Below are 16302 nucleotides of genomic sequence, written 5' to 3'. Positions count from 1 at the left end.
GACCCAACTGGCACATGTTAATACTAAATTATTAGGTAATTAAGTAGATTATAACAATGTATTAATTAATAATAATAAGAGGCTTTGGTAAACCAACCGTTTGTGACATTATTCTTACTGGAAACTGTAATCTGAGTTCCAACGATCAGCTTAGGCATGTCTTTCAGGAGCAGAGCCCATTTTCTGAGGCAGGGGGGCTGTTTGTACTTCTCTGGTCATTCCTGCCAGCTTTTTTTTCTGTCCCATTGTTTGGAATGTGGGGTGGGGATAGCAGCAGGGGAAAAGGCTTGGTAGTGCCATCTGGCCACAGCCTCCTAGTCCAGGCTGACACTCAGAACTGGGAGGGACACAGGTCGTTCCCTCTGGGAACTCTGGAGGGGCTCCAGTCCCATTGGCCCTATTCTCTAGGTGGAAACTCAGGGCCACCCATGTATGTTCCTGGGGGGAGAGGACTTTGGGGATCATGGGGTGTGCAGGCTTCACAGGGTTAAGGACCACCTAAGTAGCCTTGTAGCTCCCCCACTCTCTGTCCAGGGGGTAACTCTAAGGAGGTGATTTGAGGCTATAATATAAAGGCACTGTTTCCTCAACTTGTCTGATAAGAATTGCCAAAGGAATTTATTAAAAATACAGATTTCGGGCTCCTCCCCTGGAGCTGTGTATTCAGCTGGTCTGGGGTGGGGCTGAGGAAGCTGTATTTTTAGTAAGTTCCCCCGGGGATTCTAATAATCAGGCAAGTTTGGGAAACTAGAGCAAGCAAGCAACCTCTCTGAGCCACATTTTCCTCTTTGGCAAATTATCGGTGATACAACCTACCATGGAAGGTTTACAGGAAGATGAGAGAAAGTATGTGAACTGCCAAGCAACATGGTAGGCAGGCGGCACTTTGGAGATTCCCCCTTCTTGGGGCTGGGCTGGGCTGGGCGGTGGAGATTCCTGGTAAGAGGCCAGGGCCGAGGACTCGGGAATGCCAAGTCCTCCAGCCCAGCTCTGACACTGACTTGCCTTGGCAAGTCTACTACCTGGGAGACCTGAGATCTTAGGGGTCGCGTAGCCTGGTGCTGGCCCCTCAGTGGGGACGGGGCACAGCCTGAGGAAGGTCACAGAACATGTCATTCCCCTCTCTCGTAGTCACTCAGGCTCCACTCTGAGAGAATCCTGGAGCAATTGGAATGCCCATTGCCCTGAGGGAGCGTAGAGAGCTGAGGGGTCCTGTGAGTTGGAAGAGCTATTTGTGGCTTTTAATAAAACACCTCTGCGGCTCACCCGTCCCACTTACCTGGCTGATAATAGCCCAGCTGTTAAGTTGTTTATTCGTTAATAAGCAAGGTGAAGATAGTCAACCTTTGGCCAAGTTTGCCAAGTAACAGGAAGTGGACTTGTTTACAGCATGGGGAGAGGGGAGGAGCAACCACGAGGACAGAGAGTTATAGGCGCCGAGAGGCAAAGGGGCCGGGGGTGCTAAGGAGGACAACCCACCCTTGTTACAGGGATATTGGGTCTAAACCAGTGGCCTTGAAAATATGTTAAATATTAATTGCAAACAGATAAGAATACCACTGCCTTTCGCAGGGAAGGGAGGGGCAGGGAGGAGAAGGGAAGACATATCTGGGTACAGAGAAAGAACATTGTATACTCCGGGAAGGATCCCTGAGGTAACTGGAGTTTGATCTCGTTCTCAGAAATGTACAGGACTTTTGGGGACAGGAGGGTGCACTTGCTCCTTAGGGACCCCATCAGGGGCCCTCCCCTCCTTATACTGCAGTAGTCTCATTCTCCAAAAATCCAGACAGGTGTGGGAAGTTCCTTCTGTTGACGAGGACAAAAAGCCCTAAGCCTGAGCTCCGTCACTGCCTCTGTTTCCTTATCCCAGGGATCACCTGAGATGTTCATGATAAAAAGGATGTAACAGCACTCTGAGTCATGGTGCAAGGGGCCACTTCCTCACCTGGGAGCAGGTGCAAGGGTCAGGTGGGCAATGTAGACCCAGCGCTGTCTCCAGTGGGGGGTGGGGGAGGCAGGCCTGAATGAAGGCCTGGGGGCTCTTTGCCAAGGAGGTCATCTCAGGATACCACCGCCGCCCTCAAACAGCTCCCTCCTATGACCTCATTTGTCTCTGGATCCTGTTTCCAGAAGCTCCTGAAATCTCTCCCCTTGTCCACCCCAGACAGTTTAAGCCCTCAGCTTGGCCTGGAGCAATCCCGAGGAAATCAGGGTAATTTGTGAGAATATGCAGGGTGAGTCTGAAGCCAACCAAAATTGGGGAGTGGGTCACTCTCTGTGCTGCCTGAATAAGAAAAAAAATCACAACAGGAAATAGCTACAATTTCTTGGGCACTGCCTGTGTGCCAGGTGCTGTTAAGTACTCTACAGACATTATTTTATTTCATCCTCACCACAGTCTGTGAGGCAGATGTTACCATCCCCATTTTACAGATGAGGAAACTGAAGATCTGAGCAGTGACTCCTTTGCTTGAAGTCACGTAGCTGATACGTCACATGAGGCTGGGATTTGAACCCAGATAGGTTGAGCCCAAGGCTGAGTTTCCAAAGTTCTGAAGGAAATAAGTTTGTTGTTGGTGTCTCCTTGGCCCCATGTTCCTTTCAGACCCTGCTGTCAGGATAGGGCCTGAAACTCCTTCCTGCAGAAAAGATTAGTGTGTTCTCCCTCCCTGGTGGGCCTGCATTTCACCTGGGGTAAAATCTCTAGCAAAGGAGTGAATGAGGTCAAAATGCTGGAATTTTAGGCCATAGCCCTGGCTGAGCATGAGCCCCAGGCTGCTTCCCTCCCTGCAGTCTTGCCATTGAGCTGCCTCTGGCCTTGGCAGAAGCACAGGTTGTTCTGGTTCTGCCCAGCCTGCTATGAGGCATCCTTTTCCAGGCTCCTTTTCTCACCTTTGGGGAATCACAGAGGAGGCACAGACCTTGCCGTCTGTCAAACTAGATTATGAAGCTGGCAAGGAATGGGGTGAAGAGAACCAGGCTCCTGGAGAGCTTTAAGCCAGTGTACTAGGAGCTGAGGCCTGGATCTCTGGGATGTCTCCCTGTATTAACTCCCTATGCTCTGATTGTCCCGTCCTGCCCTGCAGGTCCCTGTGCGCATGCTCATTTGCACATGCCACACACCCACCTGTAGCTCCTCATCACATCTCTTTGCTCTGAGGGGATGTTCACCACAGCAGGGGCCCAGTGTCCCCTCACTCTGGCTCTCTCAAGGGTGCCTGCCTGGGGCTGGGCCGCAGAGTATGCGCACGGTTGGGCGTGTCGACAGAGGATGTGAGGTCAGCGGGGACAGGGAGGCAAGCCCTCCACCAACCATTCTCCCCTCAGGCTTCCCACTGCACAGTCAAGGCCAGGCCTCTGAAAAGGGACTCCAGCTCAACAGGCTGCTCCAGGTCTGGGGCCTGAGGTTCTGTGGTCTTGGTCTCTGTATTGGACACTGGACTCTCATCGTCCTTGGGGCACACAAGGGACTCTAGCAGGCCCCAGGGACTTGGACCCTGGCCTGAGTGGGAACATGGGGGGGAAGGAGCGTGCAAAGGGAGGGACATAGGGCAGCCCTCAATCTGAACAGAGGAGAGCAGGGGGAGCTGGCCCTTTAGGTACCCTGGCATCCCTGGTTCCTCATTCAGGTCAGGTGCTTTGTCCATGTGAACCTGCAGATACTGGTGGAATGGTTTTGCTTCTTGGGTCTCCTCCATAGCCAGGGAGGTCATGGCCTGCAAAGAAGGGCCATCTGGGATGTAACTTCTGACTGGAACCTCTTTTTGGAGCTGACCTTTAGCCTTGAGTTGTTTGGGAGTAGAGAGTGCCGCAGGCAGGGGATCTTTTCCAGAGCCTTCTATGCACACCCCATAGGTTGGAGGCCAGCTGTTCCGAGTGGCCTGAGGGGCATAGGAGGGAGATGGGATCTTAGAGAGTGTCTGTGGGGTGTAGCATGGGAGTTCAGCTTTGGAGGTAGTCTGAGGCGCGTAAGATAGGGGCCTGGCCTCAGGGCCAGCCTGTGGGGCATAGGACAGTGGGGAGAGTGTCTGGTGAGGTGGCACGTTGTGGGGCTGGAGGACGGAGATGTCTGGCTGCTGGAAGTAGGTGGTCTCAGGCAGGTCGTGCTGCTGTGGGGCTCCTGGGGGCTCCCAGGGCCCGGATACCTTCACCTGGGAGTACTGGACTGGCTGGACCAGACCGCTGGGGTTGCTGAGGTCCAAGGCGGGGATCAGGACGTGCTCCTGGATGAACCGCAGTGGCTGGAAGGTCAGGACTTGCTGGACATTCTGTGTGGGGGCAACAGTCCACCTCATTAGGTCACGTTCAAAGCCCCGATGGCGATGTGAGTAAAGTCCCCATGGGGAGGTATCTGGGGGGCTTTTTCATGATATAGATACTCCACATCCCCCTTGCTTTCTGGAATCCTCTCAATGCTGGGGCCTCTAGGAAGGGACAGGGGTTCCCAGGCCTTTAGGTAAGGGCCACATCTAGAGTCCGGGTTATCTTAGGGAGGGGAGATTTAGGCTCTGGTTTCTCTTATTGCTATTGTTAGCTGCTGTTCAGCCCCTAACTCATGGCAGCCCCATGAACAATGGGCTTGGACCATTGTACTCCAAAGGGTTTTCAATGGCTGATTTTTTGAAGTAGATAGCCAGGTCTTTATTCCTACTCCATCTTAGTCTGGAAGCTCCGCCGAAACCTGTTCAGCATAATAGCAACATGCAACCTCCATTGACAGACAGTGGTGGCTGTGCATGAGATGCATTGGCCAGGAATTGAACCTGGGTCTCCTGTATGGAAGCTGAGAATTTTAGCACTGAACGAGCACGGCCTCATCAGTACCTCTGAAACCCTGTGGCTGACGAGTTGATTCTGACTCCTAGCGACCCTGTAGGGCAGAATAGAACTGCCCTATAGGGTTTCCAAGGAGCAGCTGGTGGATTTGAACTGCCAACCTTTGGTTTAGCAGCCAAACTCTTAACCACTGCACCACCAAACCAAAACCAAACCTGTTGCCGTCAAGTTGATTCCAACTCATAGCAACCCTATAGGACAAAGTAAAACTGCCCCATAGAGTTTCCAAGGAGCAGTTGATGGATTTGAACTGCCAACATTTGGTTAGCAAACATAGCACTTAACTACTGGGCCACCAGAGCCCTACTGTACCACCAGGACTCCCCAGTACCTCTAGGAAGTACCTAATCCAGAAAGGAGAGGCCAGATTTGGGCTGGCTCGGAGCGTACACTTGAGGCGGGGCCCACACTGCTCCTTGGCTCCCAGCTCCCAGGGCCTGATAGCGGACAAGGTGGGAAAGGAAGGGACTAAGGGGAGGCGGGAGAGTTCTACAGGAAATGGCTCCTCTGGGCTGTAACATTGAGCAACACGCCCTCAGAGCTGCTGTGTTCCTCGGATGGGGGAGAGCTGGCGCCAGGTGCCCAGACTGCTCTCGTCTCTGCTGGGGCCTCACACTTTAGCTGAGGCAGCACCAGCCGCCAGAGAGGGGCAGCTGGTGTGATCTGTGTGGCTTGCATAGGACTTTACATTTTTAAATCAGTTGCCAATATTTGAGAATTGAGGATTTCACATTACAATCTGAAATACTGACTTCTCTTGAAAAAAGGGAAGGATCTGGCAACACCGGGCCTGCATTCCCCTGTGACCACACGTAGCTGTCCATTCAGACAGGGCACAAGGCCGCGGCTCACCACAGCCCCCACCTTTCCGCATTCTCCACCTGTGATGGCAGCCTACTCACTCAGTGGCCGTGGTGCCTGCCAGGCCCTGCACGCTTCCAAGCTGCGTCGATTTTCTATTCCACTTCCACTATTCCCGACCCCCTGCCCCTCTGCAACACACTCCAGGACCCGCAGACCACGCTTTTGCCGGTTCTAGGTTGGACTGTGAGCTCCTCAAGGGGAGAAATGAGACCTAATTTCTGCTTTGTGTGCTGATCTGCACACTTGATGAAGAGCCGGCTGCTCCAGGGCCTTTCCTGGACCTTTCCCTCCCGACCCAGCTGGGACTGCTCACCAGGGAGTCAGGCGGCTGTGGCGGCTTCGTGATGTATCTGTAGCTCAAGTAGCAGAACACGGCGACCAGGAAGCCCATGGAGAACAGGAAGGCACCCGAAAAGGAGTAGGTCCATGTTCGATCTGGGTGAGCCAAGAGGTCAGAGAATGAAGGGTGAGGCTAGGGTCTGGGTCTGGGCTGGATCCCAAGTGTGAGTGCTGCAGACTCGGGGCTTTTCCTAACCCGCCCTCGCAGGTGAGGCTTGGGGAGCCTCTCCCACCCCAATATTTGTAGGGCCAGGGCAAGGTCACCTATAGAGGCTCACACACCATAAAACAAAACAAAACAAGTTGCTGTCGAGTCGATTCCAACTCAAGGCGACCCCATGTGTTACAGAGTAGAACTGCTCCATTGGGTTTTCTTGGCTGTAACCATTAGAGACGCAGATTTCGAGGTCTTTCTTCCATGGCGCCACTGGGTGGGTTCAAACCACCAACCTTTCTGTTAGTAGTCTATAGCAAGCAGTTTGCGCCACCCAGGGACCTAATCCACATACCATATTTATGTCTAAATATCCAAACCCATTGCCGTCAAGTCCATTCCGACTCATAGCGACCCCACAGGACAGAGTAGAACTGCCCCATAGGGTTTCCAAGGAGCGCCTGGTGGATTCGAACTGCCGACCTTTTGGTTAGCAGCCATAGCTCTTAACCACTATACCACCAGTATTTCCTCTAAATATTCAGAACCTATAAATCATGCTTTTACACTTTTATTAAATAAAACATGTTCTATGTTCCCACTTTGACAAATACACTCTCCGTAACAACCTGTAAGGTCAGGTTTGAATTTAGAATTCTTGGACTCCTTGGAGTACTGTGCCAAAATATGGAGGTGCAAGGAGAACCCCTGAGAGTCCCCGAGCCCACCCCAGCTCCATCTCACACTGCCAGGAGCCTGGCCCAGATCCCACAGCTGAGGTCACTCATGCCCCATGTATAGCTACCCATTGGCTACCCTTTGGGCCAAGAGTCTGCACTCAGCAAAATGTCTGTCCTCGGGAGGAAGGACCCCAGGAAGAAGTCTGCACAGACTGGATGCAGGCTTGAGCTATTTGCACAGGGGTTTGGGGGTCCCAGGTGCCCAGGGTGTGGTCTAGAAGAGAGGCCAAAAGCTCAAAGTGGACCTGTCGCCTTTGCTGTATAGACTCTTCTACAGACTCCGCCCAGCTGCAGTTGCCCCGGAGGGCCCAGCCTCTGCTCATCACTGGAGCTCCTGCATTGCACCTCCACCCCTCATCCCCTCTGCCCCCTCTGTCAGAAGAAGGATCAGCCCCGAAAGGCTGAGTGACTTCCCCAGGACGCACAGCTAGCTGATTCCAGACTAACTCCTCCACGTGCCTCTTCACTCCTCATGCGGTACTCCTTTTTCCACCATACCAGGTGCTGTGTCCAGCCTCAAATTCAATTCTGTTCTGAATGTTGGCAAGGAGCCCTGGTGGTGCAATGGGTAAGCACTCGGCTGCTAACTGAAAGGTTGGCGGTTTGAACCTACCCAGTGGCTCTTCAGGAGAAAGATCTGTCGATCTGCTCCTGTAAAGATTATAGCCTAGGAAATCCTATGGGGCAGTTCTGCTTTGTCACATGGGGTCTCTGTGAGTTGAATTTGACTCCATGGCACCTGACAACAACAACTGTTGACACAGTTGGAACAGAAATCACCCAGTGACATCATTAATCTGAATATGATGACTAAGGTCGAGACTGTTTTTCTAAAGCCATCCAATCTGCTGCTATCACTTTCATCCTGTAAACTTACAGCTCTGAGCATGACAATGTTTTTATCTGTCTATGAAGTAAGCACTAATAAAAGTATCATGATGCTTATGACAGGAGTCAAGCTTCAGCCTCGTGTGCAGAGGAAGGGAGAATGGGACATCGTCTCACCAAGCAGATGATTCAGAACTATTTCTATAGTAGCACAGTGGTGAGAACATGGTCTTCGGAATTAGGCTGCTTTGGCGCAAACCCTGGCTCGACCACTCACCAGCTGTGTGACCTTGGGTAAGTTACTTAACCCCTCTGAGCCTCAGTTTCCTCATCTGTTAAATGAGGATGATAATAGTACCTACTTCATAGACTGCTTATGAGGATTGTGCTTGGTAGTGCCCGGTACCTGGTTCTAGCTGCTGCTGAGACAACTCATTGCCACCCCATGTGTGCCAGAATAGAACTGTGCTCCATAGGGTTTCCAATGGCTGATTTTTCAGAAGGAGACTACCAGGGCTTTCTTCTGAGATGTCTCTGGGCAGACTCGAACCTCTAACCCTTTGATTAGCAGCTGTGCACGTTAACCGTTTGTGAAACTCAGGGACACCTAATACTATATAGTCCTGGTTCCCCATTACCCTGTTGCTGTCAAATCGATTCTGACTCATAGTCCTGGTTAGCACTGCCGAAATGCTATTTATTATATTCACCATATTATTATTTGGCTTTGGAAGATATTGAGAGATCTTTTTATCCTCTCTGCTCTCTCCCTTGCAGATTCTGTCCCCCCTCCCGCCAGTATATCTCACCTGGGTTAATATTAAGGTGAATTTGCTTTGCCAGGGTACACACGAAGCTTGCCAGAGAGAGGAAATCCAGATATAGGTTGGAAGGTGCAGATTAAACATTTGCTGCCATACCTGTCAGCTAACTCGTTTATGTATAAACAAAGATTAACCTTAATAAAACACTAGTAATCCTCCCATAGCTTTCCAGGGCACTGCCAGCTTCACCTTGGTTACAGAGAGGAAAGAGGGGAGTCAACACTTGAATTCAGGACTTCCTTCTCCGTCTGGCTTCAGCTACTTACCTGGCAGTGTCTTCCCTCGGCACATGTAAGCGGCACTCTCCTTGGACCAGTTTGGAACAAAAATCATGATATTCCCAAGGAACTCCGTGTCAGGGGTCAGGCCAAGGAACTCGTATTCTCTCTGGTTCCCTCTAAGGTGCTGCATGTGACAGAGAACTGAAAGTGATTTCTTTTACATGCCAATCTCCATATAGACCCCAGAAAGTCTGTTCACTCCTCCTTCTGGGTTATCATGCTTAGTAAAATGGTACCTCCAGCTCCCAAACCAGAAACCTTGGGTCAGTCTGCGTTCTCCATTCCTATTCTTCTACCTTCTGCTTATCCTCACATCGAACCAGTCATGAAATTCCACATACTTTCACTTAGAACAATGCCTGGCATATCCACTAAACCCACTGCCGTCAAGTCGATTCTGACTCATAGTGACCCTGTAGGGTTTCCAAGGCTGTAAATCTCTACGGAAGCAGACTGCCACATCTCTCTGCCCTGAAGTCACTGATCGTTTTGAACAGCCGATCTTTCAGTTAGCAGTCGATCACTTTAGCCACTGCGTCACCAGGGCTCCTTGTGCCTGGCATATAGTACAAAAAAAATAAATAAAACCAATCCAGTTGCCATCAACTTGATTCCAACTCATGACAACCCTATGTGTTACAGAGTAGAACTGCTGCATAGGGTTTTCTTGGCTGTAATCCTTATGGAAGCAGATTCTTCCACAGCACTGCTGGGTGGGTACAAATCTCCAAGCTTTATGTTGTAGCCAAAAGCAAACCGTTTGTGCCACCCAGGGGCCTTACTCTATAAATGCCAGCTGCTGCTGTCATCGTCAACACAATTGACCCCAGGGATGCAGCTGTAGAAATGTGATTCAGTAGGTTGGAAGGGGGCCCAAGAACCTGCATTTTAAAGAAGGTGTTGCAGGAGTTCTGATGAAATTGGTTTGGGACCATATTTTGAGCAATTGTTTAACATGTCCCTATGCTCCAGCCAAATTGTGCTTTCCAGAAATGTTCTAAGTTTTCCTGCTTCCCTCTGTGATCATTGTGGAACAGAGTAGACTAGTGGTGGGAAAATGTAGGTTTTGAACAGAGCTGAATTTGAATCCTGGCTACATTATTATTTGCGGAGCAATTTTGAGCGAGTGACTTAACCTCTCTGAGCCTCAGTTTCTTCATGTGAAAAATGGAGAGAATAGCACCTTCTTCGCAGGGCTATAATGAAGATTAAATGACATAACATGCATACATTACGTGGTATACAGTAAGTGATCAGAAATTGATATCAGCATCAATTATGAAAACTTTCTGAAAGATGACATCATTTCCCCTCAAAATACTCTTATGTTCCTTTACCTATAGATATTTGCATTCTTGTTTTAACTCCCTCCTCACCCACTAGATTATAAACTCCTGGACTGCAGGAATCTCAGAGCAAGCCTGAAGTAAATATTCCTTCCGTGGAATTATGGATTAGTGGCACATGCCAAGGTAAAAATTCCACATTTTTTTTTAATACAAAAGGAAGTGACTTTTACATCATTTGTTAATAATCTACGTCCGAGCCTTCTACCCGTCATTATTACTCATTTTAAGAAGCTGCCTGTAAAGGGTTACTATGTGCAGACACTTCAAAATGCAAGCATTTGATGTTGTTGGTGGCACTGTGGTTGAGCACTCAGCTGCTGACCAAAGGGTTGGTGGTTTGGGCCCACCAGCCGCTCCAAGGGAGAGGGATGCAGCAGTCTGCTTCAGTAAAGATTTACGGCCTTGGAAACCCTATGAGGGCAGTTCTTCTCTGTCCTATGGGGCCACTATGAATTGGAATTCAACTCAGTGGCAATGGTTTGGCTTGTGGTTAGTTGCCGTCAAGTTAATTTTGACTCATGGTGACCCCGTGTAACGGAATAGAGCTGCCTCATGTTTTTTGGGGGGCTGTGATCACTGGGTTTTTCTCGGGGTGCTGGGTGGGTTCAAACTGCCAACACTTTGGTTGGCAGCCAAGTGCTTAACTGTTGCACCACCAGAGCTCCTTAAGCATTTCATAGAGCCACAGAATTTCAATTTTTAAAGAAATTTTAGGGATGCCTTGATTCTCATTTTACCCATGAGGAAAGGAGGTCCAGCCTAAGTAGTATCTTATCAAGTGTCCCGGAACCAAGGTAGGGAAAACACTGGAGATAGAATTCAGCCCTCCTGACACCTCGCTCTTTTATGGTAGTGATTTTTCTTTTCGTTAAAAGAATAAATTTTCAAGGGCAGTTATTGCTTAAGGGGCATTGAGTTTCTGTTAAGGGAGATGAAAAGATCTGGAAACAGATAGTGATGATGGTTGTAGAACATGGTAAATGTAATTACTGTCACTGAATTGTGCATGTAAAAAAGATTGAAATGGCAACGGTTTTTTTATGTATTTTTTTTTTTTACCATAAAAAGAACAATTTTTAAGAAATAAGAAAAAAGATGCTGCCTGTATCCATTTCCCACAAATAATGGAGAACCAACAAAAAGACCTACAGCAGTAGAAATTGATTCCAACATTTGCCAGAGTGGGCACCTGAAGATGTTAATAGAGATTGTTCCCCCTGGATGTTAATAGGTATTGGGAAAAAAAAAAATCTATATGATTCCAAAAAAGGAGAGTCTCTGGTCAAATAAGTTGGAGAGAACTTGTGTTAAACAAACTGAAACTGGAGTCTTGGCTCTGCAGGACTTCTCAGAACCTTTAGCAACTGAATCTACAAGAGGGAGGCTGTGGTTTGTGATATTTGCCAGGCTTCAGGGAGCCTCCCATGGGACACGTTTTGGGAAATGCTAATTTGTATGACATGTCCCCTTCTATTTAAAGCAGTTCTGACCTAATTGAGTGGGAAAGGGGTTTCCCAGGCAGGGAAGGATCAGGGCACAACCCACATTTACCATTTTGTAGGTGTGGTTGATCTGGAGCTCTAAGCAGTACGACAGGTCCTGGAAGATGTCCTCCAGGGTTAGCTGGTGGCCATCCTCTGCATGGATGGGTGTGGAAGTGGGATGGATAATCATCTGGACAGATCTCACTTTGGGGATACAGGTCACATCAGGAGGTTTGATGGTAGCTGGAAAAGCAGAAAGAGAAAAGAAAAAGTCAGAGTAGGCCGTCAGTCTCTGAAGCTGCCCTGGGTGATGGGAAATGACTACCCTGCTCTCCGCCCACCCCAACCCCAGCTACGCTCCTAAAAGCATCCACCAAACAAACAGGTGAAAAGAGAAAAGTTCTGTAAGCAGCAGGTGTTTGGGTTTAAGGCTGGCAAAGGATGACCAAGGGTGGGAGGGAGGAGCCCAGCATAAGCGGTGCTGGTCCCTTAGGTTGACCATGCCCTTGCATGTACCCCTACACATCTCATGCCCTCTGTTCCCTCCTGAGGCTGCCCTGGACAGCCCTTCCTCTCTGCTGTCAGCAACAGCTTTGGGGACAGATGACTCAACAATATATCCTAAATAATGCTTGGGGGGACCAATATTTTCAATTCAGCCTCAAAGACCAGACTTCAATCTCACTCAAGATGGAATTTTCCAAATAACCCAATGACCTTTACTGGTTTACAAATCCCTTTGAGAATTTGATGAATGCTGTGGATCTCCTCTCTAAAAATGTGCATATACAAAAATCTTGCGTCCAATTTCAGGGATTCACGAAGGTCCTCTTCCCCTGAACCATTTCTAAAAATTCTTCTAGGATCAACTGACCACCAAGATTCAAACTATATGAGCTAGAAGGATGTTCACTTCAGTGTTCTTTACATAACTGACAAACTGAGCTAACTGTCCCCACAAAGGGAATGAGGTAAGGAAATTAGAGTGCCTGTAGAATGACTCTTTTTACAGCTGTGAAATCTCATGCTGTGAAAAATATTTAATGACGGGCAGATGTTCACGATACCATTACACGGGGCAAACAAGATTATAAAATACTAGCTACAGTTGCTAGTAACTTTGGTGATATTCGAATGTTCAGGTTATTCTAGGTGACTGTTATTGTTTGTGTGTTTCTATGTTTTCCATATTTTCTACAATGAACCAGTGTTAATTAAACAAGCCAGGAAAAAAAATCAATAACGTGTTTAATTATATTTTCTACTTTCTTAAAAAATAATGTGACTCTTAAGTCAATTGGTGAACATCCCTACCTGTTTAGCTTGTATGTGGAGCTTGGCAGCTCATACTTGCTCAGTGATTCATTCATTCATTTAACAATTATGTAGTGAACATCTTCTATGTGCCAGGCCCTGTGCTAAGAGCAAGGAGGACAGTGGATTCCACAGCCCACACACTCCCTCGCGGAGCTCACATTTTAGTGGAGGAGGCGTTTAATAAACACGTAAGCAAACACAATAATTGCAAATTGCAATATGTGCTATAAAGAGAATGAAAAATGTTATTTGGATAGAAAATAATGACAGGTGGTGGTCTACTGAAATCAGGATGTCAGGGCTGGGGGTGGGGGCGCTCACTTAGGAGTGACCTGGAGCTGACACCTAAGGATTGGAAAAGAGTCACGTGAAGAGCCGGGAAGGGAAAGACTTGGGGGAGCTGCAAGGGCCCTGCGGCAGGAAAGAGCTTGGTGTGTTCCAGGATCCATGTAGCAAGGAGAGGGGCCAAGACGGGGATAGAGAGATGGGCAGGGCCTTGAAGGCCACCGCAAGGAGTTGGATCTTACTTTAAGAGCCTGGGCAGCCATTGGAGGGTTTTGAGCAGGGGAGAGAGGGTCCACTTTATGGCTAGAGAAGAGCTCTCTGATGCTCCGTGGAGAATGGGCTGGAGGAGGTCAAGGAGGGAGTGCGGGAAATGAGTCGGGCTGTGGCTGCGGTCATGAGGTGAGATGAGGACAGTGGGAACCAGGGAGGTGGTGGAGATGGAGAAAAGTGAGCGACACCCTGGAGATGCTCTGAAGCCAGAGGTGCCTTCCCTAAAAGCCGCCTCCATAACTGCTCCAGGGAGGCAGAGCCACTCTGGCCCCTGCACCCACCCTCTCCAGAGAAGAGACCTGTCTGCCCCTGTGTTCTTCTCTTCCCCTCTCACTCACTGTCCTGAAGCAGGCTGAACCGGTGGCTCATCATGGTGGCTGACTGGCCCCCTGGGCTCACGGCGGTCACCCTGGCGTAGTAGAGCTCAGTGAGGTTGCCTGTCTCAGCAGTCAGGTTGCAAGATTTCCGGGTGACCTGCTGGCAGCCCGCCTTTGCCAGCCACTTGCTGTCTCCATACCTGCAGGGGAGGGAGGGGTGAGGCTGTACCTTTCATAAGCAGGCCCTGCTCTAGGCCTGAGACTTATTAATAATGATTATGATATCAGATGTTTACTTAGCATGTCTGTGTCCCAGGCCCTTTAGGTGGATGATCTCAATCAGTCCTCACAACGGTCCTGTGAGTTTAATCTATTATTCTCCCTCTTTCAAATAAGGGAGCTGAGGCTCAAAGGAGTAAAATTTGCCCAAGTATCTAAAATATGCATGTGGGGAATCAGGATTTGAACCCAGCCAGTCTGTTTCCATAGTCTGAGCTCATCCTCCCCATAATCCTTTGAGACAGGCATCATTATTCCCATTTTACAGATGAGGGAACTGAAGCTCAGAGAGTGGAAGTGACTTGCCGCAGGGTGAAGTGGCAGGACCAGGAATGGAACCCAGGTTTGCAGACTCCTGAGCCCATGCCAACCCTCTTCCCCCATCCATGGGAAGAAAGAACAAGAACAGGGCTTGGATGCAGTGGCAGGGGGCAGCCTGGGAGAGTGGAGGGTGGGTACAACTTTTTGATGTCCCAATCTTGCCAATAGTAATAAAACAATTATCGATAGCTTATTACGTGCTAGGCTCAAGTGTTAACTGCTTTCTTTATCTAATTTAACCCACCTAACAACCCTATGATGAAGGTACTATCATTATCCTAATTTTATAGATGGGGAAACTGAGAACTGGCCAGGTTACATGACCGCTCAAGGTCACACAGGCTAGCTAGAGTGGCATCTGAGGGGGGCAGTGTGACTTGAGAGCCTACACTTTTAACCGTTATTTTATCCTCCCTCTGCAAACGAAACAGAAAGGAGCAGAGCTCCATCTAGGAGGGGCAGTGTGGCTTCAGTCCAGGTAGATCAATGGGACTGTGGAATGAGGGGATTTCCCTAGAGGGTTTGATTTCAGGGTAGAGTTGAGCTGAGAGAGAAGCCTACGTCTTATACTCCACGCTGTAGACCGTGCCTGGGGTGCTCCCGGGCCCACTCTCCCACGTCAGGATGTTTTCAAAGTTGCTGGACTGGAACTTCACTTGCTGAAGAAGACTCGAGGTGTCCTCAGCAATGTGGGCTGCAGGAGGATGGGAATAGGGTGAGCAGATGAAGTCACAGACCACCCCCCAAGCCTTCTACCATGAGATGGGGGTGAGAACTAACATCCCCCACATGCAGGAGACTGTGCTGACTGACCACTCACTACTCTCATTCCCTTCTTTTTTTTCTTCGCATTGGGATATTATCCACACACCACAAAATTTACTCTTTTAAAGTATGCAATTCGCGGTTTTTAGTATATTCACAAAGTTCCACAACCATTACCACTATCTAATTCCAGAACATTTTCATCACTCCAAAGAGGACTCCTGTACCCGTTAGCAGTCACTCCCCGTTGTCCTCTCTCCCCATCTTCTGCCAACTACTTATCTGCTTTCTTGTTCTATGGATTCGCCTACCCTGGACTTTCATATAAGCAGAATAATATAGTATGTGGCCTTTTGTGTCTGACTTCCTTCACTTAGCATAAACTTTTAAGGTTCATCCATTTTATCGCATGTATCAGTACTTCATTCCTTTTCATAAGTGAAAAATATTCAATTGTATGGGTATACTGTATTTTGTTTATCCATTCAACAGTTTATGGACATTTAGCTTGTTTCAACTTTTTGAACATTAAAAATAATGTTGCTATGAACATTGGGGCACAAGTTTTTGTGTGGACATGTGTTTTCAATTCTCTTGAGTATAGGACCTCCAGGTCCCTGGGTGGCACACACGGTTTACACTTGACTACTAATCGAAAGGTTGACAGTTTGAACCCACCCAGTGGGACTGTGGAAGAAAGGCCTGACAATCTGCTCTCCTAAAGATTACAGTCAAGAAAATCCCATGGAGCTCAATTATACTTTGTAAACATGGAGTCACCGTGAGTCGGAATTGCCTTGATGACAACAGTTTTTTTATAGTACTTCTATATTTAATTTTTTGAGGAACCGCCTACTGTTTTCCAAAGTGGATGCACCATTTTACGTTCCCACCAGCAATGTTTAAGGGTCCCAGTTTTTTCGCATTCCAGCTAACACTTGCCTCTCATTTACTTCTTTTTTTTTTTATTTTTTCCCATACAAAAATGTATACACACATCGTTATGTGACTCTAATTGCTCTCCCCATACTGTGACAGCACACTCC

The 16302-nt window shown here is 48.5% G+C and overlaps 1 protein-coding gene across 1 annotated transcript; it reads right to left on the bottom strand.

Moving 5' to 3' along the window:
* Nucleotides 1–3326: 3326 nt before the first annotated feature.
* On the bottom strand, nt 3327–15177 carry IL22RA1 (interleukin 22 receptor subunit alpha 1). Its single transcript, XM_004377116.1, has 6 exons — nt 15053–15177; nt 13913–14091; nt 11770–11945; nt 8855–8993; nt 6017–6138; nt 3327–4271 (listed from the first exon to the last, which is right to left on the bottom strand). The coding sequence occupies exons 2-6, from the start codon at nt 13944–13946 to the stop codon at nt 3327–3329; spliced, it is 1416 nt and encodes a 471-aa protein (XP_004377173.1). The 5' UTR covers nt 13947–14091; nt 15053–15177.
* Nucleotides 15178–16302: the final 1125 nt, after the last annotated feature.

This window comes from Trichechus manatus, unplaced genomic scaffold (genome assembly GCF_000243295.1).
Source record: "Trichechus manatus latirostris isolate Lorelei unplaced genomic scaffold, TriManLat1.0 scaffold00048, whole genome shotgun sequence".
In the NCBI taxonomy this organism is placed as follows: domain Eukaryota; kingdom Metazoa; phylum Chordata; class Mammalia; order Sirenia; family Trichechidae; genus Trichechus; species Trichechus manatus.
Note: the sequence above shows the minus strand (reverse complement) of the source record. Positions and strands in the feature narration are given on the sequence as shown.

Coding starts and splice junctions, on each gene's coding strand:
- IL22RA1 (XM_004377116.1), bottom strand. CDS start 13,946: ATGATGAGCCACCGGTTCAGCCTGCTTCAGGACA. Junction 8,994..11,769: donor TCAACCACACCTACAAAATG/GTAAATGTGGGT, acceptor TGTCACATGCAG/CACCTTAGAGGGAACCAGAG. Junction 6,139..8,854: donor CCGAGGGAAGACACTGCCAG/GTAAGTAGCTGA, acceptor TGGCTCACCCAG/ATCGAACATGGACCTACTCC.